This window comes from Cryptomeria japonica, chromosome 3, assembly GCF_030272615.1.
Source record: "Cryptomeria japonica chromosome 3, Sugi_1.0, whole genome shotgun sequence".
Taxonomy (NCBI): Eukaryota; Viridiplantae; Streptophyta; class Pinopsida; order Cupressales; family Cupressaceae; genus Cryptomeria; species Cryptomeria japonica.
This window is the reverse complement of record NC_081407.1, coordinates 971,052,737-971,075,946: the sequence shown is the minus strand read 5'-3', so window position 1 is coordinate 971,075,946 and position 23,210 is coordinate 971,052,737. Positions and strand designations below refer to the sequence as shown.

General features: G+C 34.1%; 1 protein-coding gene across 1 annotated transcript; it reads left to right on the top strand.

Annotated features, from left to right (window-relative positions):
* Positions 1 to 12,247: 12,247 nt before the first annotated feature.
* On the top strand, positions 12,248 to 21,643 carry LOC131035522 (pleiotropic drug resistance protein 1). The gene is made up of 22 exons (XM_057967236.2): positions 12,248 to 13,006; positions 13,126 to 13,246; positions 14,488 to 14,576; positions 14,661 to 14,745; positions 14,868 to 15,027; positions 15,146 to 15,222; positions 15,315 to 15,368; positions 15,460 to 15,852; positions 16,137 to 16,418; positions 16,516 to 16,832; positions 16,935 to 17,095; positions 17,195 to 17,298; positions 17,382 to 17,520; positions 17,621 to 17,695; positions 17,810 to 17,952; positions 18,046 to 18,378; positions 18,472 to 18,762; positions 18,853 to 19,070; positions 20,184 to 20,411; positions 20,504 to 20,675; positions 20,778 to 21,032; positions 21,113 to 21,643. The coding sequence occupies exons 1-22, from the start codon at positions 12,663 to 12,665 to the stop codon at positions 21,380 to 21,382; spliced, it is 4,311 nt and encodes a 1,436-aa protein (XP_057823219.2). The 5' UTR covers positions 12,248 to 12,662; the 3' UTR covers positions 21,383 to 21,643.
* The last annotated feature ends 1,567 nt before the right edge of the window (positions 21,644 to 23,210 follow it).

Here is a 23,210-nt window from a genome sequence, read left to right as displayed (position 1 = left end):
TTCTTCATTCAAGAATTTGCAACAATTCTTGGTCTTTGTTATCTGCCAAGAATGGGAGCATGTTTTTCCATTTCCATCCCATTGTTAATTCTGGTGCCATTGTTGTATAATCCCTTACATGAATACCCCATAAAAATTTCAATTGGTCCTTTATACCGGTCGTATTCATCAGACTGTCTATCGAGGGGTAATCTCCCCAGGAATATTCCCAGAACAAGGCGGATTTACCATCGCGAATATCCCAGGATAGATGGTTCGATATGAGCAATCGACTTTCTTTTATAAAATTCCAAATTCCAGATCCCTTGGGTGGGTTTGTTTCCCTAAATACCGCCTCTCTCTGATTTTGTGATATGTATTTGCTCCTAAGGATTCTGGCCCATTTGGCTTATGAGGATGTGTACATTCTCCATGCCAGTTTTTCCCCTAAAGCCTTATGCCAGTTTTTCCCCTAAAGCCTTATTTTGCCTTAGTAATTTTCTTATTCCCGTGCCTCCATCACTCTTTTCTCGACATATCTTGTCCCATGATATTAGTTTCATTTTGTTCTTATCCTCTACACCATTCCAATAAAAATATTTGATTGTTTGAGTTAATTTCTTATAGGGCCCTTTTGGAAGTGGTATACATGATGGCAGATAGATAGGCATTGCTACTAAGACTATTTTTATGAGGGTTAATCTTCCTACCCTTGTCAGCCATAAGGCTTTCCAAGATGATAGCTTCTTCCTCACCCTTTCAATCAGGGGATCCCAAAGTTTGTTGGTTCTAATACCTTTGTCCAGAGGCATCCCTAAATATGAGAATGGTAGGTGACCTATTTTGTACCCTAGACACAAAGCTATTCTGTATTCCTCCCGTGCCTCCATATTGAAAAAAAAATATCTCCAATTTCTTTTTGTTTACCATCTCTCCGGAAGCTAGCCCATAAGATTGTAATATTTTCTTGATTTCCTTAGCTTCCTTCAGCCGCCCTTTCCCCATAATCATTGTGTCATCAACAAACTGTTGATGAGTGCATGGATCTACCCCTCCGGTGATCTGAATCCCTGCCAGTCTGCGAGCCCTCCATGATGCATCCAGGCTTCTTCCTAAGGCTTCAAACATAATTATAAATAAGAATGGGGATAAGGGATCTCCCTGTCTGAGTCCCCTAGATACTTCAAAGGAGCCTTCCGGTTTCCCATTTAGTAAGATAGAGAACCTAGGGTTTTATATGCAGAAGTAAACCTAATTAACCCATTGTTTGTTAAAGCCAAAGGCCTTCATGCAGCTAGAAAGGAAATACCAATCCACTTTGTCATAAGCCTTTTTGATATCTAATTTTATCAGCATATTGGGTTGCCCTTGGGATTGACAGGAGTGGATGGCTTCTTGGATGATAATTATCTTGTCCAAAATTGATCTATTGGGTACAAAGCCAGTTTGTTCTTATGATATTATTGCAGGAAGTAATTTTTTTAGTCTATTAGACATGACTTTAGCTAGTAGTTTATAAGTCATGTTGCATAAAGAAATGGGCCTAAATTCTTCCCACTTTGAGGGATTCTCCTTCTTTGGAATTAAGGCCAAAAATGTATTATTGATCTCTTTTAGGAACTTCCCTGCATTGTGGGCAAATTCCAAGGCATTAGTAACCCCATCCCCTAAGATGTGCCAACATTTCTGAACAAAACCAGTAGGGAAGCCATCTGGTCCAGGGGCTTTATCTCCTTGAAATTGTGCCAAAGCTATCTTGACTTCTTCATGGGTGATTTTGGAGTTTAACATTTGATTATCACCCTCTGGTATTAGTTTGGGTATGTTATTTAATAAGATTCTATTGTTAGGAAGGTCTGAGTACTCCCAGTTGTTGAGAATATTTTCAAAGTACTTGGTTGCATCTTTTGCGATCAGATCTTGATCCGTAATGATCTAATCACTATCATTGGTGATTTGAGTAATCTTATTTGTTGCCCTTTTTCATTTTGACACTGTTATGAAAAAAATTAGTGTTTCTATCTCCATCTTCTAACCATGTCTCTCAAGATTTCGGTTTCCAGTATATCTCTTCTCTGGCCAGAATGCCTTCATATTCACAATAAAGCATTTTTTCAGCCTCATATGTTTCAAAGGGCATCCTGTTTTTCATCACAATAATATTTATTGTCTCTAACTCTTTCTCAATTCTTGACTTCTCCTCGAAGATGTTTTTGAATTTCTTTTTGTTCCAATCTAGCAGTTTGTTCTTAATCTCTTTTAGTTTAGAGACAAGATAATACATTTTAGATCCTACAAAGACACTATCCTTCCACCATTTCTGTATTTTGGATAGGAAGTCTTCATGTGTAAACCACGTCATTTTGAACTTGAAGGGACATCTAGTTTACTTTGCTTCCCCCATAAGTTCTAAAAGCACCGGGTAATGATCAGAGCCTGACCATGGTAATACTATACTCTTTAATTCTATTTTGAGGTCGGTTAGATCTCCTTTGAAAAAGAATCTATCAAGTGTTTCTACAATGTTGGAGAAACCTTTTCTTCTGTTATTCCATGTGTGAAAACCTGTCTCAATCTTGATTTCCAGTAGGTTATTGTTATCTATCTAGTTTGCGAAGTCTCTTTGTGGTTGTCTTATGGGTTTTATACCACCGCTTTTATCAGTTGAGTACAAGATAGCGTTGAAGTCACCACCTATGATGATGTGTTTTTTATCTTGAATGTTTAAGTAGTGTTCAATTTCCTGCCAAACTAGTCTCTTTTTATCTGTTGGAATTGGGCCATATATGTTAATGATAATAAACTCCAAATTTAGACTAAGGGCTCTTACTTTGCCACCCATCCAATTTTGCATCTTGGTATGACATATGAATGCAACTGCATTTTGTTTCCACATTATACCTAGTCCACCAGGTGCCCCTATAGACTCCACCATTTCCATCTACCATTGGGTGAATTTTCTGCTAAAATTGTTCATATCAGTCTTGCCCAGTTTTGTTTCTTGTATCATAACTAGGTCTATAGTAGATTTCAGTATGCTTCGCTTAATCAATCTTTGTTTGTTAAGGGCCCCCAAACCCCTAATATTCCATGTAAGTATGTTTATTCCTCTACGAGGGGGAGGGGAGATTTTCCTTGCCCAACAGGGTTGTGGTTTTGGCCTGCCCCTCCGCATCCCCATCCATCTTTCTTTTGTCTAAAAAAGACTTATGACCTCTTTTATTGCTCATGGATTTGCCATAGTCAGTAGTTAATTTCTCACCTCCCATCAGGAGGATACCTCTATTTTGTGGGTTGATTGAGCTATTATCTAATAATATGTTGTTGTCCTTTTACTGCATATTGATTAGTTCATTGATAATGAATTCTCTTTCCTCATTAGCATTCAATCCTTCCACAACAGGGGATTCCTCCAAAGTGGGAGAGACTGTGATGTTTTCCTCTTGAGCCACCTCAGTCAGGTTGGTGTTTAGTGAGGGGGTTTTGAGGGGGGTTCGAACATGTTCTGTATTGGGGATGTTGACATTATTTGCCCTATTTGTCGAAGTATCAATGAGTACCTCCTCGACAAATTATTCAGCTAGTTTCCCCATTAAGTTTTCTATAACATTGTTCAGTTCTACTTGGATTCGATCCTCATTATCATAAACATGAGTTTCTTTGTTGTTATCGACTCTGTCTGGACTACTACTCAAGACCGGGGAAGGAGGTAGGGTTGGGATATTAACATTCTCTTGCTGACCAATGTTTATAATAAAGCCACCTCTATCATTATTAAATTGAATATTTATTATGTCTTTTGGAGCTCTATGGTTATCACTTGCTTTTTCCTGAGGCTTCTGTAGATTAGGGTTCGACCTTTTGTAGAATGTTAAATCTTCAGCTACCGGGCTAGTATACCATACCGGCTTTAGGGTGTAAATACCATCTATTTTTTCTAGAGCTATGTTTTTTAGAATTTCCATGCCCTTATTTACTTCTATTAGCAGTTTTATGTCAAATTTATCCAACCAGTTTTTCTCTACGGCTATGAATTTGCCCAATTTATCCCCAATTTCTATAAGAATTTTAGCATGCATTAATTAAACAGGAACATTGTGAATTTCTATCCATTTTGATACTATTTTGAATTCATATCTATTAGCATCGAATTTAGGTTGCCATTCAATGAAATTGAAATTTGCACCTTTGTAAAAAACATATTCTTCATGCAATAGCTTGGCTTTTCAAGATTTTTTGTAGCATTCAATGTACAAAAAATTATTCGCTAGGGTAGTAATACTTACCTGGCCGTGGAATGTTGTTTTCCACCATTCAACTATTCCGGCTAGAGGTTGATTATTCCCTCCCCATTTTTCAAAGAGCTCGTGCCCTCTGCAATATTTACTTAATTCCATGGCTTTCCTAGGGTTCAAAATTTTGATGCAATCTGGGTCAGGGTTTATCACTGCTAGGGCACCCTCGCTCTTTGTCACATTATTTCTTTCATGATAGAGCAAGTTCCCCAGCTTCAAAACCGGCATTTAATTGACTAATTTGGGGCCATGATATGGCATTGCCCTTCCTCCATCCATAGCGGGTCTTCTAAAACCCTTCGTTCTATAGGTATGTGGGCAGAAAGAATGTTGTGGCTTTCGAAGGGGATGTCCAGGACCATAAGTATTTTCTCGAAAGCCCAATGGTATGTTGTTTGCATTGGTAGCACAACCAGGGATTTAAGAGGTGATGGGGATCGCCCACATACTTGACCGTTCCAGAGAAACCCTAGCCTCCCTCTTCTCTGCCCTAGCAACTCTTCTGCCCTTTACCAATTGCCATGGGTGGTTTTGTGAAGATGCTTCCCTGTTGGATGGAGGCCTGCCAACCACATTACAACTCATGCCCTGGTGTGTATGATGGTCACCAAGGTGTGGGTGTCGATGTGGAGAGCTCCTCATCCTTTTCGTTCTTCTTTGGTGGATTCCAGTCTACTCTTTGTGTTATTAAATAAATTCCTTTTATTTAATTAACTAGTTCATAAATATGAGCAATAAATTAATAAATCATTTTTATTAATTTATCATATTTGTCTTCTTCCAAAATAAAGATTATTAATAAATTTTATTTATTAATTCATCTTTATATGCTTTTTGTGAGGAGATAATTAATAAATCTTATTTATTAATTATCTCTATTTATCCTCTCATGTGTTGATATTTCATGTTTTAAAAAAATAAAATTATTCTTCCGTTTTATCCTCTTATATGGAGATATTTAATAAATTTTAATTATTAAATCTTCTCATAAAATCCTCCTAATTTTAAAATTTGGAAAATAATATCTTTTCTTGATTTTGAAAAATCAATCTTTTTGACAATATCTCATTAATCTTAATTTTAAATTCCAAAATGAGGTATGCATCTTCAAAAATATGCTTTTTATGAGAAGATAATTAAAGATTTTTATTATTTATTCTCATAATATCTTCCCTTTTGCTTTCTTCTATCTTCATCCTTCTTCAAATGGCAACTCTATTGTGCACTCAATCAGGTTCGTCCATTTAACCAAAAACATTTTCAATCTTAGCCATCCAATCAATCCTCAATTTGCCTATTAAGTGGACTATTTTCTCATTCAAATTGAACCACGCTTCTAGTATCCTTATGCCGTCAAAATTGCTTTCAATACACTTGCATTCGTAGGTGATATCCACATCAAATTTGAAGGAGAAAGAAGAACAATGGAGGTCAATGGAGGAGACATCTATGTTTTCGATGGTTTGCATTTTTTATGTTTTATTTTCCATTCTTCTATTGATTGTATTAGGATCTTTTCATTAGCATTTTAGGTTTGTGGTTGCCTAATCTTTGTGCTTTGATGCTTATTCCAAATTTCCTAGTTACAATAACTATATATTTAATTAATTTATTTTTACACATACTTCCTCTCATAGATGAGTGTAGGAAACATCTTTTTCACCTTTTCTTCTTTTCACTTAGTTTTTTAGGATGCTATATCATTAAATAATTTATGGGAGAATACTAACTAGATTGCCATATGTTTTCTATCTAGTTATTATTTTGGGAGTCTAGTACCTTACTATATTGGAAACAATTGAGACAAACTTCTAGAATGTGTTCACAAATATTCACTTACAAGATAGGAAAATTGAACTAAGAGGGTTGTGTAAGCTAAAAGAATGTGCAAGCTACAATTTTTGTACTACAAGACATATTAATTTTAGTGTTTGTTTTATTAGCATGTTATAGGGCACTTCAAACCAATAATTCTAGCCTCTTCTTCACCAATTTGCCAAAAATTATATGTCTACTATTTTTGTTGTCCAGAGGTTTTTGACATTTTTTAAGCATTTTTCTCTAGATGCCAAGGAGAGTATGCTATCATCCCATGGAGTTCAAAAACTAAAATGTTTGATTTCCTACCATTTACCATTGGAGCTTGTTTTGATGCCTACTTTGTCATGTAACACCTTCATTCTTACGAATTTAAATTCCACTCTCCTTTCTAACCTCTTGGAATCTCAAAATTTGAAAAATAATTCATTCATTCATGCAACTTTTTCCTCTCTCTTTTTCTTGTTGGTTTTCCCTATATTTTGGGATAGTTTTGTTGGTGTTATGTTGAATTTTATGGACTAAATATCCAAATTTTAAATTGTATTATTCTTTGTTTCAGTACAAAAATTCCTTTTCATTATTATTGGTTATTTATTTATTTAATTTTTAAGAAAATGTGTGTAGCTCTTATTATTATCATTTCCTCTTGCTCCTTTGAGTAATGGCAATCTATGTTGGGTTTTTAAAATCCAACATGCTATTAACAATTTATTTATGTATTCTTGTTATTGCTATATTGTTGTTAGTAAATCTTTGAAGATTCCATTTCTCATATTACTTTCGATACATTCTATGGTATATAAACTTTGTAGTCCTAATGTTGTAGCATTCACATACCATTTATAATTGATTTTCTTATACTCTAGATTTACTGATGATTAAGAGCATACACAAAATTTAATCTCTCGATTTCAATTGATGACCATTATAGGTTGAAAGACCAAACTAGGTGCTTGACCATTTTGACAAGCTGTGAAGTGTTTTCCCTCTTTTTCTCTATTCTAGGTAATAAGTTCATTTCAAGACTCAACACAATGAAATTTTGTGTTATGTTATCTTACTTTGTCATTTATTCATTTATTTAAGTTAAATCACATCATTTTTGTTATGTACTTTTTTGGGTATACCCATATGTTTTGCTTCCATGTTTTAGCCTTCCTCGTGTGTAAGAATTTCATGACTTGTATAAATTTTTTAATTTTCAAATATTTCCTAATGCCAACATAGATCTAAGGTACTTGTAAGAAAATAGTACCAACATGTTACCATCCAAATAATTATCTTCTAGATCCATGGTGAATTGCGTACAACTCCTCCAAATCTTTTTTCTTATTGTTATTTTTATTTTTATTTTTTCACTAGTACCGTACACTCTATTAAGTTAGATATTGCAAAAGCTTACAAGAAGTACCTAACAAAAACAATCTTCACTAGGACCATACCTTTTATTAAGATAGATATTATGAAAGCCTAAAAAAGTACCCAACAAAAACAAATTTCACTAGGACCATAGAGCAGAACATTGTACCCAACAAAAACCATGAAAAACAAGAAGTCACTAAATGAAATTTGAGTGATAGAACAAGGGGATTACAATTAAAATCATGGTCCTTTTGAATTTTAGACCACAAAACTTCTTATTCCTACACATCATAGAAGCAAACTGGGTAAAGGAGAAAATGATCTAGAAAGGAGGTTCCCTGTTTAGTAGAAGCATGTCTAAAATCCTCCAAAGCCACTCTACTATTGATCACAAAAGGTATCCATAGTCCATGCACCACATCATTTGTTAAAGTCACTATACCAGATTTAAGATGAAATCCAAGAAGACTAACTGATGCTAGACCGTCGAATGTGATCTAAAACAATGAACAAAAACTCATACACAATTTAAACCAAAAACTTATGCATCTCAACACTACCTAACTAACTCAAATTATGAATCTTGTCCAAGCCACCCAAAAGTGCTATTTTAATAAAAAAATCTTCCAAGCCATTGAAGACAACCTCGTCATTTGCAAGAGTAGTTTGGGATGACCCACCTTGTATGAGACATATCGAACATCTCTGTCATAAAAGAGAATGACCACGTGATCTCACTGCCAGGGTGACCAAAGTCGTACTATAATGACTTCTTCAATTATATCTTGCAATGGATTTATTTAAACAAGAGGAGAGGAGAGCTGCACGTTTATCATTAGTCGACTTTTTTGTCACGTACTTCAAGTTTAGCAGAAGAGTTAGTTTATAGAAATATATGAAACCACCTCTTTCTTATAGTAATTAGGGTTTTCTAGCATTAAAATAGAAAACAATAAATATCTAATAAGAGAAAATGTATAGTTATTTTATAGGATCAGAATTAGTATTAAAATATTTATTATTATAGAGGTGGTTTTGTTAAAAAAAATAATTTTATACAAAGAGTTATTTAAAATGTTTTAATTACTCTTGTTGAAAAAAGATGAATCTTTCATTTTAAAATTAGGTAGTTTTGAATCTTTTGGTAATATATTTGAATATTTTATGAAGTAGATTTTTTTTTGTCATGACTATATGTTCTATCAACATCACTTTTTAATTTGATTCCAATCTTATCTCTTGCGAGTCTCATGTCTTATATTCAACAAAACTTGATATTTAATGGACTTTTGTGACCCATACTAAAGTTGGGGTCCATGGAGGAGGGCTTCATAAAAAATAGAGCTAGAGCTATTGATATTTTTTAGGAATATTTTAAAGCCGCCGGTCCCATGGATTTTGTATTGTAGTTTAACACGCTGGCATTTTTTAAGAAAAGATTCCAAATAATCTTGTAGCATTTTTAAATTTTTTTTAAAAGTATAATTAGACATATTAAATTTGTACATAAGTATATATTCATTTCATTAAAGTCTCATGTCTTTCGTGGGTAATAATTGACCTAGATGAGCAAAAGAGGATGATATAGCAAACACCAATTTTATTTTTTATTTATTTTTTGTTTGTTGTTTTTAATTATGATTGCGAATATTATATCAACCTAAATTTTTAATAAAAAAAAATATTATAACAACTAAACCCCAAAAGACACAAATCATATTCATAAGAAGTGCCATAATATAAAAAAACCTAATATCCATTTATTTGAAGATTAAATACAACTATTTAATTAATATATATGATAGTTATAAATAAGCATAGATTAGATTTTAGTGTCTATATATTTTCTTTGCATCTTGAAGGTTTTTATATCTCCTAGTTAAATCTTATCAATTATGAAAATATCTAATATCATAAAAGATGTAAATTTATGATGATAATTCATCACATGAGAGTTTTCAAATTTTAAAAGATTCACAATTTTTTTTATGATAGTGAAAGTACATATATTCAAATATTTTTCTAACCACTACAAATCTTCTTATTGAATTTAATTTTTTATTTATTGACATGGTAGTTAAACCGATTCAATACTTAGATCAAATGGACTATTGAGGACACAACACTTAAGGCCATGCATTTTCCCATGGAATTGGAAATAATATGGACAATATTAGTGGTTGCAACAATCTCCATGTCGACTCTCCTCTTATTCGTGCTAAATTTGGTTGAAAACCTTCCCTTAACAAGCAATTCAATCTACCCTCCTCTATAAAGGCAATGAAAACAAAAGCATCCACAATGGACCAATTAAAAATGAACAAGCAAGAGCATTTCTACAATCTAACATATTTAAGAAACATGTTGTCATTTGATCATCAAAATTAAGTCACTCTTTTCTCATAGAAAGGAACACCTTTAATATAAAACTATTTAGGGGAGATAACTAAGTAGTTGAGCACCTTAACTTTGCACCTCTCAAAATCTTATATGACAATTTCAAACCACCCTCAATTTTTAACAACTTACTTGTTAAGTCAAGTCCACATGATCAAATATGATACCACATCAACATACTTTTTGTTGAGGTAATCTAAAATGAACCCCCAAAAGAAATTAGATCGATATTTGTGCACTAAGCTATGTTTTATTAATGCGTTGATGTAACATCACATGATTTATTGTTTTTTAAAACTAAAAAATATATTTAATTTAATTATGAATAATCATCATTAATATTAACAACTTTAAAATTACAATTATTAATACATCATTATTAGTTCCTGCCACAACAGGAATACTATTGCATTCATCTAAATCTACTTTTTCAATTAATTGAACCAATCAATATCTAGAATTAAAAAACTTAACCAAAAATTCTATAGTTTATGTTTATTTGATATTTTACAGAATTATTTAAATATCATTTATCTTGATTCTTATTGGCTCATCTTAAAAATAGTAGGTAAAAAAATAATTTTTCTTTGCAAAAAATAACATATTTATCCTTTCATTAATAATACTAATCTGACCACTGTACGAAATTGATTATAATATTTTTTTTACATCTCTATATATTTGATTTGATTTAAATAACTAGTCATTCGTACCAAAAGAAAACTCAAACCTAACCGTCGTTAATGCTGGAGATTTAAAGCAATCTCTCCGTAATGCTATTTAGTTGGCATTCATACTGGCGGATTTAATTGCACATATATATTAAAACACTAGACCGTGCAATGCATTTAGATCAATCCGATATGGTAAATACTACAGGGTACATGCACATCAATTTTTATTCTTTTAACTTTCAAACTATATGATTGGATGTTTTAATAATTACTAAACGTGTATTATATTTAATTTAATAATTAATGTGAAAAAATTAATAATTAATACATGGGTTCACATGGATGGTCAATATTTTTTGAATTGATTTTAATATATTTTTTTATATATTTTGTTTAATGTGAGTTTTATTTTAAGTTTAAGTATTAATGTAGATAATTATATATTTAATACTATTTATTTTTTTAATGCTAGATTAAAACAATTTCATTAAAAATCTATAGAAGGTAGGTTATTAAAATTAATCATTTTTTTTTTTTAACAATGTTTAAATATATGACTAAAATATAATATTATTTTAGTTTAATTTAAAATTATTTTATTTTCTTCATTTAATTTATAAAAGATTATATATCATATAGAAAAATATATTGCTAATTATATTATTGTTAATATATTTTACATAAATTGATATAAATATTTTAAACATGTATATCAAAATGTAAAGAGATATCAATTTGGAGCTATTCTATTTACTAAAATTTATTTTATTTTATTTCAAATAATTTAATTTATTATTATTTTATAAAATATAAAGAAATATTTTATGTAAATAAAAGATTTTTTTAAGGTCAATTAATATGTTTTTTAGAGGTTTTTTGATAAATTTTAATTATGAAATAACATATTCATTTTTAAAATTTAATCTTTATTTATTTTAAATTTTTGATTAATTATTTAATTAAAAAATTATATTTATACATTTATCTAAAAATTATAGTTTAAGTTATAAATTTAATTTTTTAAATTCTTTATTTATCTTGAAATTATTATATTTATATTAAATATTAACATTTTGATATCTAAATGATTGTCAAATTGAAGGTAAAAAATAAAAGCCTTTCTTAACATATTCTTTTCCTCCTCTATTCACAATAGAAGGTAATTACAACACTTTTAATTATACAATACATATACTTGTTTTTTAAAAAGATAAATGTTAAATTTAAATCAAATTTTAAAAATAAAATAATTAAATATTATCTTAAAAACAATTCAAATTTTGATAGTTTATATTGTAATGGTCATTATCTATTTCTTTTTTATGTAATCTAAACTCATCACACTAATGGCAGGAACTTGACGCTTTGCGTCCTTGTCAAAATATTAACAACTTAAAAATTACAATTATTAATACATCATTATCAAAAATTCTGAATATTAAATCGACAGATAGGTAGTGTCAAAATTGTTTCCCCTCACATGCTAACTTGTGTACAATGATGTTAATCGTGCAATCATCATTTACTTAGGTAACTAGAGCCTTAGTAACAGGGTGATAGCAAAAGTTAAATTGAAAAGCAATTCTCTAGAGAGCGTATCTTTGCCGGTGTGTTTTGTGCTTCTAGAAACACGTTTGAAAACTTTGCGTCGCTTTTTGCGCATGTGCTCTGCGGGCTAGTCCCACCCTCAATAATTTAGAGGAGGCCCAAAAAATTATTACCCTGTTTTCATTTGATCCAAAGCCCGAGCGGCATATCAGCATGACGCGCTACCGGTCTAATCTTCTAGAAGGCCACCACCATTTCACTCTTTCTTCAGTAGCCAGCTGACAAACATATGGTTAAGGGAAGGCCTAACTAGTAGCTCGCAAAATTCCTTCCAGTCATGGAAACTTCTTTTGCTCTGTGTGTATATATATATATGCTCATTTTTGAAGCTTTTTCCAACCAAAGAGTTGTATCTCATATAACCCACCTGGTTTAGAGGACACCAGCTAGCGTGAAGAGCAAGATATTGAGTTCTTGCAGTATTTAACTGGACCAATTTACCTGTGTTGTGTCAGATTCTACACTTTTGTTTTCAAAAAAAATCTTGCTTCTCAGATCTGATAGTTAACCTAAGAATTTGAGGGTGATGAGTACATCGATTAGAGTTGATCCTGGTGGGTTGTGGACAGGCAGTCTGCGACAGGCAAGCACCAAATTGTTTGAAAGAAGCAGCAGTGTTTTCTCACAGTCAATAGAACGCGAAGATGATGAGGAAGCACTGAAATGGGCAGCCATTGAAAAGCTCCCCACTTATAATCGCCTCAGAACTTCCATTCTTAAGAATGAAAATCAAGAGACAGGAGGGCTTTCTGAGATAGATGTTAGGAACATAGAGCTTGAGACTCGGCAGCAGTTGCTGGACAGGCTTGTCAAAGTTGCAGATGAGGACAACGAACACCTTCTGCACAGGCTTCGTGAAAGGATCGATAGGTTTGGAACTCTTGAACCCAGATGGTCTGAATTAGTTTTCTAGACCTTAAATGCCATAGATGCTATTTTTTTTGTCAAGCATTCGTAACATTTCTGGGATTGCTATAATTCTCTTTCAGTGTTGGGATCAAGTTGCCTGAGGTTGAAGTGCGTTACGAACAATTGAATGTGGAAGCTGATGTTCATGTTGGGGGCAGAGCGTTGCCCACACTCTTCAACTATACAGCCAATATGGTGGAGGTAGGTCTATGTCCTGCATGATAACAAGAATTGTCCATTTTTTGTTACAATTCTTGGAAAAAAGAGCATCAAATTATAGATACTGACTCATCAAATAAGTAGATGGCTTAGTGGTAGAGCTTCCCCGAGTCAAGTAAGTAGATGGCTCAGTGGTAGAGCATCCCCACAACAGATGGGTAGTCTTAGGTTCAATTCCTAACTGACCCATGAAAAAGTTTATAATGGAGCTATGCCGACAGAGTGAGGCCAGGCTTTTTCATGGAGCTATGCCGACAGAGTGAGGCCAGGTTAAGTTCAACTCCTAACTGACCCACGGAAAAGTTTATCAAGCAGCACCTGGAGTGTACCTAAGACTGGATATTGAAAACTGAGCCACAGATGAACCATATATATATACCAGTCATGGAACAGATGGTTTATCATGGAGCTAGGTCAACAGAGTGAGATCAGGCTAGGTTCAACACTCAAGTGACCTATGAAGAATTTAATCATGGAGCTAGGTCAACAGAGTGAGGCCAGGCTAGGTTCAACACTCAAGTGACCTATGAAAAATTTAATCATGGAACCAGGTCAGACTAGAAACCCCAAGCACCCCAAGCACCTGCAATGTGCCTAAGACTTAATATTGAAAAATAAGCCACAGCTGAACCATATATGTGCCAGTCACCAAAGGAACCGATAGAGTTAGCTCAATAATAAAGCACCCCATAACATATGGATAACCCTAAATTCAACTCCTAACTGATCTATAAAAAAGTTGATAACACTATTCGCATTGCTCATAGAAAGAATTGAACCCTGACGAATTCTACACTAACCTGGTGTCGTTATGAGTGATCTATACCATATGAACAAAGTTTGGATGCTTGAATCTAGATTGTTTATTGAACCCTGACGAAATCTACACTCACCTGGCGTCGTTTTGAGTGATCTATACCATATGAACAAAAAATGGATGCTTGAATTTAGACTGTTTATGCTTTCAAATGTTAAACGATTTAAGTTCAGGAGTTTGAATTTAGATATTTCAACCCTGCCAAGGTTAAATGGTTATAGATATCCGAATCTTTCAACAATTTATCCAGATCTTTTTTGGGTCAGTTTTAAGCCTGCTTCACTTTCAGTGTGTAAACACAAGTGAATTTGCTCAATAAAGGCATGCTAATTATAATTACTGGCAAATACTTGCTTTAGAATTGCATAGGAATATCAAATCATTATGTGGTTACATCATTTTACAGGGACTTTTGCAATCACTTCATTTATACAAGGGCAACAAGACAACCATGACAATCCTTCACAATATCAGTGGTGTGGTCAAGCCTGGAAGGTAAATAACACTTAAATGGCAATTTGATTGGCTTTTTATGCTATATTCTCTTTTAATCTCTCATTAAAATCTCTAATTTTATAGGATGACACTTCTCCTTGGACCTCCTGCTTCGGGCAAGACTACTCTCCTCTTGGCTCTGGCAGGAAAGCTCGATAAAGGCCTCAGAGTATGTAATAAGATTGGATAAATTAAATTAACATGTTGTCCAAGATTTGTAGATACAGAAGAGCATATTGAGAACTGTAGGAAAGTATGACATTGATTGAACCTGGCATTCTATTGTCCCAGGTTGAGGGATCAGTGACATACAACGGGCATACCATGGAAGAGTTTGTGCCTCAAAGGACATCAGCTTATATTAGTCAACATGATATGCACATTGGTGAAATGACTGTGAGGGAAACTTTGGATTTCTCTGCCCGTTGCCAGGGAGTTGGGTCCAGATATGGTATTATTATTATTATTATTATTATTATTTATTATCAATAAAGTTGACTCTTAAATTCACACAATCTTTTGCTTGTGTTTTCAGAATAAAGGAATAATGCATTAATTTTCCTTTTCAGATGTTTTGACGGAGCTCTCGAAGCGAGAGAAAGAGCTTGGAATCAAACCAGACGCGGACATAGATATATTCATGAAGGTGCATTAAGTATTCTGATTTTTCGATAACATCATTTTTTATCAATTTTATTATTTGAGATATTTATGGGAGTCAGTAAAATATTTTTGCAGGCAACTGCAATAGAGGGACAGAAGTCCAATATGATCACAGATTACTTATTGAAGGTAACATTTTCTTTAAGATTTGCATCAAAATTGGGTTTAGGAGTGGGATCGTTTGAATTTTGGTTAGTTAAACACTTGGTGGGTGGAGCAGATATTGGGGTTGGACATATGCTCAGAGACCATGGTGGGAGATGCAATGCGCAGGGGTATTTCTGGAGGTCAGAAGAAAAGAGTTACAACAGGGGAGATGATGGTTGGAGCCTCAAAAGCCTTCTTCATGGATGAGATTTCCACTGGTCTGGACAGCTCTACAACATTTCAGATTGTGAAATGCCTCCGGCAATTTGTTCATGTTTTCAATACAACAATGGTGGTGTCTCTATTGCAACCTGCCCCCGAAACATATGATCTTTTCGACGACGTAATACTACTTTCTGAAGGTTATCTCGTTTACCAGGGGCCACGAGAATCCATTCTTGAATTCTTCGAGTCCATGGGGTTTAGATGCCCCGAGAGGAAAGGAGTTGCAGATTTCTTGCAAGAGGTAAGTTTATTAACTTACTTTTGTGATCATTATACCATTTTGTTGGTTTCAATCTTATTACCTCGTCCCCTTTATGAGTACACGTTGCAATGAGCAATGAGTGCCAACTGCCAAGTAACCCTTCAAATTTATCGAGTATGGGATCTCTTAAAAAATAATTTTCAAATACTACAGACACACAGATCGTTAAGTAATAATAATAATATCTATTCATTAACATGCGAATTACTAGTAGGTTAGAAGCTACTCAATGTGACCAGAATTCTCTCAATGACCTTGAACAGGTGACTTCGCTTAAAGATCAAGAACAATACTGGGCAGACACAAGGCAACCATACCATTTTGTCCCAGTAAAGGAGTTTGCGGATGCTTTCCAGTCTTTCCATGTTGCTGTAAAAATGAATGCGGACTTAGCAATTCCATATGATAAAAAAAAGTCTCATCCTGCCGCTCTTACAACAGAAAAATTCGGTTTAAGCAAAATGGAGCTTTTCAAAGCATGTTTTGATAGAGAAATTTTACTCATGAAGAGGAGTTCCTTCATCTATATCTTCAAATCCACTCAGGTTAAAAATTCTTCAGCTAGTTTGTTCCTAAATCCAGTCAGGTTTGTATTCTAGAAATTTAGGGCTGACATGGAATAATGGAACATGTTTTGAGCAGATAACTCTAATGGCTTTGATTGCTACGAGTGTGTTCTTTAGAACAAACATGCATCATAGAAATTTAACCGATGGATCCATCTACTTTGGAGCTCTCTTCTTTGGGCTGGTTAATGTGATGTTCAACGGAATGGCAGAATTGTCAATGACACTAGACAAACTTCACGTATTTTACAAGCAGAGAGATTTCAAGTTCTACCCTGCCTGGGCCTACTCTCTTCCCACTTGGGTTATGAGGATTCCTCTCTCCATAATGGAATCCGTAATATGGATCATTCTCACATACTATACAATCGGTTTTGCCCCAAATCCACAGAGGTAGGATCAGAACAGCCTCTTGAATTTCTATATAAAGCTGTTCTGCTGCAGTTGTTGTAGTTGAAAATCTAATGGTGGTGTTCCCTTCTCTTCTACATGCAGGTTTTTCCAACAGTTGTTGCTGTACATTGCAATTTCTCAGACTGCATTAGGGTTGTTTCGATTCATAGCAGCTGTTGGTCGAAATCGAATAATTTCACACACTTTCGGCTCATTCGCCATCTTGGTCATTTTTGTTCTTGGGGGATTTATCATATCCAGAAGTAAATACGAGCCTTATAAGCTTCAAGAATATTTATCATAGTTCTAGTGCTAGTTGAATATAAGATGAGTTATTAATGAATGTTTGGTAACTGTAACAGATGATATTAAAGGCTGGTGGATATGGGGTTACTGGATTTCTCCTCTCATGTATGCTCAAAATGCTATTGCAGTAAATGAGTTCTTGGCAAGCAGATGGCAGAAGGTTGGTACTTTCTATTTTCATTACCTTTTTTGACTAATCAAAGACAAATTTCCTTTACCAAACTCATCTATTTGTGCTTGTAGGATAACATTGGCATCCGATTATTGCACTCTCGTGGGCTATTTTCTGATAAATGGTGGTATTGGCTTGCCATTGGGGTACTTTTTGGGTACAATATTCTGTTTAATATGCTGTACACAATGGCGTTGCATTATCTGAATCGTGAGTAACTCCAACTTGACCTGTACATGGCTTTCATTAGCATCATAAATCCTTTGCCTATAACTAAATAAATAATAAATTGCTTTGTATATATTATCAGCACTTGAAAAGCCCCAGGCTGTAATTTCTGAAGATGACTTGAAAAAAAAGGAGAAATCAACAACCGGTATTCAAGGTAAACAGCTGGAAATGTAAAATATTTCAAGAAGCATTACAATCCGTTTGGATGGATTCTTAAACTTCCAAAAGGCATTTCATTAATGTTGTAAAATCTGTAAAATTTCTGCAGGGGAGATCTCACAAGGACAGAAAAGTAGCAGTATTCGACACAGTTCTAACTTAGGTGAGGATGGCAAGAAAGGAATGGTTCTTCCTTTCTCACCTTTGGCCATGGCCTTCGACAATGTCAACTACTATGTTGATATGCCTGCTGTAAGTTGCATGTTTTCCCATTTGAATTTTAAATCTCTCTATATAGTCTAGATTTTCTTTTGAATAGTGAGTAATTATCTCGCTTGCATACAGGAAATGAAGACGCAAGGATTACCAGAAAGCAGGCTACAGTTATTGAGAGGGGTAAGCGGGACATTCAGGCCTGGAGTGCTAACATGTTTAATGGGGGTGAGTGGGGCTGGGAAGACGACCTTGATGGATGTTCTTGCGGGAAGGAAAACTGGGGGCTACATTGAAGGTTCCATTACCATATCCGGTTTTCCCAAAAAACAAGAAAGCTTTGCTCGCATTTCCGGTTACTGCGAACAAAATGATATCCATTCTCCCTATGTGACTGTCTATGAATCCCTCATATACTCGGCTTGGCTTCGTCTCCCAAAGGAAGTTGATCGTCAAACAAGAGAGGTAGGTATTTTATTCTAAGACATGTAATTTGTTTGTTATTTTATTTCACTCGCATGGGTATGATCATAACTTTTTCATCCAACATATGAACAGATGTTTGTCGAAGAAGTTATGGAGCTTGTAGAGCTAAGTAACTTGAGAGGAGCTCTTGTTGGTCTGCCTGCAGTTAACGGTTTGTCCACAGAACAGCGAAAGAGGCTTACAATTGCAGTGGAACTGGTCGCAAATCCTTCAATTATTTTCATGGATGAGCCAACATCAGGACTGGATGCAAGAGCTGCTGCAATTGTTATGCGAACAGTTCGTAATACAGTAGATACAGGACGAACTGTTGTGTGTACCATTCATCAACCTAGTATTGACATATTTGAAGCTTTCGATGAGGTAATTATTTCCAACTCCGGTGCTTTTACTAGTACTGTAGGTATTGGTACATCTGTAGGTACTGAGATGTGACTTTGAATGAATTTGCAGTTGGTACTGATGAAGCGTGGAGGGCAGATGATATATGTAGGGCCTCTTGGTCACCATTCACAAGATCTAATCAACTACTTTGAGGCAATTGAAGGCGTTCCCAAAATCACAGCGGGTTACAATCCAGCAACATGGATGTTGGAATCAAGTTCTGTTGGAGCTGAACTGCGTCTTGGGGTTGATTTTGCAGAAATCTACCGTAACTCAGATCTCTATCAGTAAGTCACTGTTGAATTAATACTAGCAAGAACACCCTAGTAATCAACAATTATGCCACAGAATTGACTTATGCCCACAATAGGTGTCCTCAGATTTTAAAGCCTTTTTATCTTATGCCAATTGTGGTATTCTTTAGTTGAATTCTTTTTTCACATCCTATAGTCTGTTCTGGACAATTTGCACAATCTTTCTTTGCTATACCCTCAAAGTCAATGTAGAAACAGACTTAATAATATCTTTCAAAATGCTTCACATCAAAACATCCCTTTTCCTCACATTCAATCTAGATAAATGCTTACTACTATTTTTAAAACTAAAGTAAAATTTTAGGTCAAATTAAAGAAACCAATCAACAAACCCAACATGTCAAGATAATTAAAAAGTGAAAAGAAAAAGGCTTGCTGACAATATTCGGAATAGTGACATGATAGAGTAGCAATAAATAAATTTGCAATCGGTAACCAAAACATAATAACTATCAAACGATTAATTAGGGGAAGAGCACCAGTAGTTGAGCATGTACCAATTGTTGTGAGGGTTGTTGATACCTTTTGTTCCAAATATTGAACAAATAAAATCTATTGTTTGAAACATAAAATATCATTTTTTGTTAGGAAATGTACTAATATTGTAAAAAGTAACCAATCAGGTGATGCCATATCAGCTGCACAACTATTGGGGCCTCTTTTGCATGCCTATTGGTCTCACTTTTTTTTTGGGCTGTTTTGGACACCTTGGCAAAAAGCATGCTGATGTGGCACCATACTTGATGTGGTGTTGAAAGCTTAGTTATAAGCAGGGGACTTGCCAAGTAAGCTACTGTAAAAAAATTGGGAGTGATTTGGAATTTCCACGTAAGATTTTGAGAAGCGCGAAGTTAGGGTGCTCAACTACTGGTGCTCTTCCCCTAAAGTCTATCTGATAGTTTTCTTTTAACTGAAGCTTAGTTTATTTGCTATCATTCCTGTCATTATTGTATTAAAAGTGCTACTATATTATTGAGGTGATTCTGAACTCTGTCCATGCCCTATATGAATAGCTAAAATTAAAATCTATAGTTTTTACTAATAAATTGAAAAAAAGATTTATGAGTGGGTGTTGACATGGTGCAGGCGAAACCAAGCAGTGATCAAGGAACTTAGCATACCAGCTCCAGGGTCAAAGGATCTTTACTTTGAATCACAATTCTCGCAACCTTTTCTGACACAGGCATGGGCTTGCTTATGGAAGCAGAATTGGTCATATTGGAGAAACCCAGAGTACAATGCAATTCGCTTCTTTTTCACATTAATCACTGCTCTAATGTTCGGGACAATTTTCTGGAAACTTGGCAATAAAACGTAAGAAATGGATGCTTTCTTAAAGCATAATCTAAATTAAACATGCAGTGTCATCTCTTCTGACTCTTTAACACTTTTATTATAAACTGCAGGAGTGAGCAGCAAGATTTAATGAATGCAATGGGATCCCTGTTTGCAGCTGTATTATTTATTGGCATGAACAATGCTTCATCAGTTCAACCTGTAATAGATGTTGAAAGAACGGTCTTCTACAGAGAAAAGGCTGCAGGGATGTATTCAGCCCTCCCCTATGCCTTTGCTCAAGTAAGTCACCACCCTTAATAGATTAATATCTGAATTTTCTTTACTGTTTTATATTTTCAATGACTAAGCAATTAGTAACTCATTGAATGTTGGGTGCTCTAGGTGTTGATCGAGGTACCCTATGTATTTGTTCAAGCAATGCTGTATGGCGTATTGGTGTATGCAATGATTGACTTTGATTGGACGGCAGCAAAATTCTTGTGGTTTTTCTTTTTCATGTTCTTTACATTCTTGTACTACACATTATATGGGATGATGACCGTATCTCTGACTCCTAATGCGAATATAGCTGCAATTGTGTCCTCGGCATTCTATGGAATCTGGATGCTTTTCTGTGGCTTCATAATTCCTCGCAAGGTAAGTATCAATTCAAAGTTGATGCATTTTTTCTTTGAACAGAGCAGAGTTTCTAAGCCGTGTGTTTGCTGGCAATGTAGAAAATCCCGGTGTGGTGGAGATGGTACTACTGGGCATCCCCAGTTGCATGGACTCTGTACGGGTTGATAGCATCACAATTTGGAGACATGACAGATCCAATCAAAAGATCAGATGGCTTGGAAGAACCACTTAAGGATTTCTTAAGGGGTTATTATGGATTTAGACACGATTTCTTGGGAGTTACAGCAGGTGTTACAGCTGGATGGAGCATTCTGTTTGGGTTCATCTTTGCCTTTGCCATTAAAAAACTGAACTTCCAAACCAGATAAGATGGATTTGAAGAAGTACTAAAGGATTTCTTAAGGGGTTCGATATAAAAAAGATTTCGTAAGGAGTTATTTTGGATTTAGACACGATTTCTTGAGAGCCACAGCAGGTGTTCCAGCTCGATGGAGCATTCTGGTTGTGTTCATCTTTGTCTTTTATTATCAAAACTTTTTCAAATCATATAAGAAAGAAGTTTTGAGAAGGATCCGTCTGTTGTTAAACCAAAATTGTTGAAACAATTTTATAAACCATTTTAGCTTTGAGCTGGTTGTTTGTAAATTTTATTGGTACATTTTTTTTTTTTGTCTTCTTTTTGTTGGTATTTTTAAATCTTTTTTTTATATAAGAATATGGACTCTTATATGGGCCTTTTTAAAATCTCTGCTTATCTTAATAAAAAACAGACAAACCAGAAGAGATGACAAGTCTTTGTAGAATTCTTTAAGAGAACTAGTATACATTGTACATAATCCAAGAAGAAGAGGGACACTAGAATACAATAGACTATGTACATATGTATGTTAAATGACACTGGAATACAGATTGCTGTTTTAAATATAATGGTTGACCCTAAATTTCCAATAGTAATTTGTTTTATTATATCAAAATTATATAACAAATACCAAAGTTGATCATTTCTAGAATCATTTTGTTTAAAATTAAAGAAATCATTTTTAATGTTAGTGTAATGTCATAGTGTTCTCTTTTGCTTATCCAAATAAGTTTCCAAATGCAATTAATAACCATCTAGTTTATTTTAGTGTTTTTTACATGGTTATATGGGAACACATTCTCTTTTCAGACCTAGAAATTTCTAGGGTGGGGATGTCCTTGGGATTTGGGTTGTTCCCTTGTCATCCCTCCACCACCACTATCCTCTGTGATGTTTCCCTTTGAAAGGGGGTGCTTTTAGGATGTCTAAGGGGCCTAGGGGATTTGGGATGTTCAAGGGACTTTGAGATGCCCTCGGGACATTTAGTGCCCCTTGATCTTAAAAGGAAATACACAAATGTCCTCCACAATAAGTGTCTTTTTCTTTTAAATAAAAAAGTATTGTTTCTAGTTCCCATACCACTTGCCCTAATGTTTAATGGGCATTGCCCACGCCACCAAGGCCTCACAGAAACCTATATAAAGGTATTTCAGCCTCATTTCAAATCACATAAGAAGTTTTATCGCCTGAAGTTGAAAGTCAGAAGTAGAGGCAACAAGCCAAGAGTGAGAAGATTGCAAGAGTCAAGGCATTAAAGAGAGGGAAAGTGAGATTAGCAAAGAATAATTAGAAGAATGAAAGCATTTGCTAGACTCGATGCATCATTCGAGTCAAAGGACATTTCTTTTTTTTAATTTTTAGATTTTCATTTTATTCTTAAATATTAATTCTGAAATTTATTTTAGCTTGTAGGCTTAATCTTTGTTTTCAATTTCAAAATTAAAAGTCAAATTAAGATTTCATTTTGTGTATCTTCTGTTTTTGTGCTTGATGTGATCTAAATTAAGAAAAATAAAGTGAACTCTTTGTTTGATCATTGGAGTATTAACTTTACAATTGTCAATATATGACAATAATATTTAGGTTTTTGATTTAATTTTGTAAAATAATGTATACATATTTGATTAATTTTAAAATCAATCATAAAATGTTTAATGTCTCTTTTTAAATAATTTATGTTTGTGCACTGAAACACCAATTCTTATTTTGGCGAGTAAAAATTATTGGAGGCTAGTCTCATAGGCCTAAAAAATTGAAGAGAAAGAAGTTTAAGTCTCAACTAGTTACATATTTTGCAAAGTTATCAAGTTCATGAAATATGTGAAAGTGTAACAAAA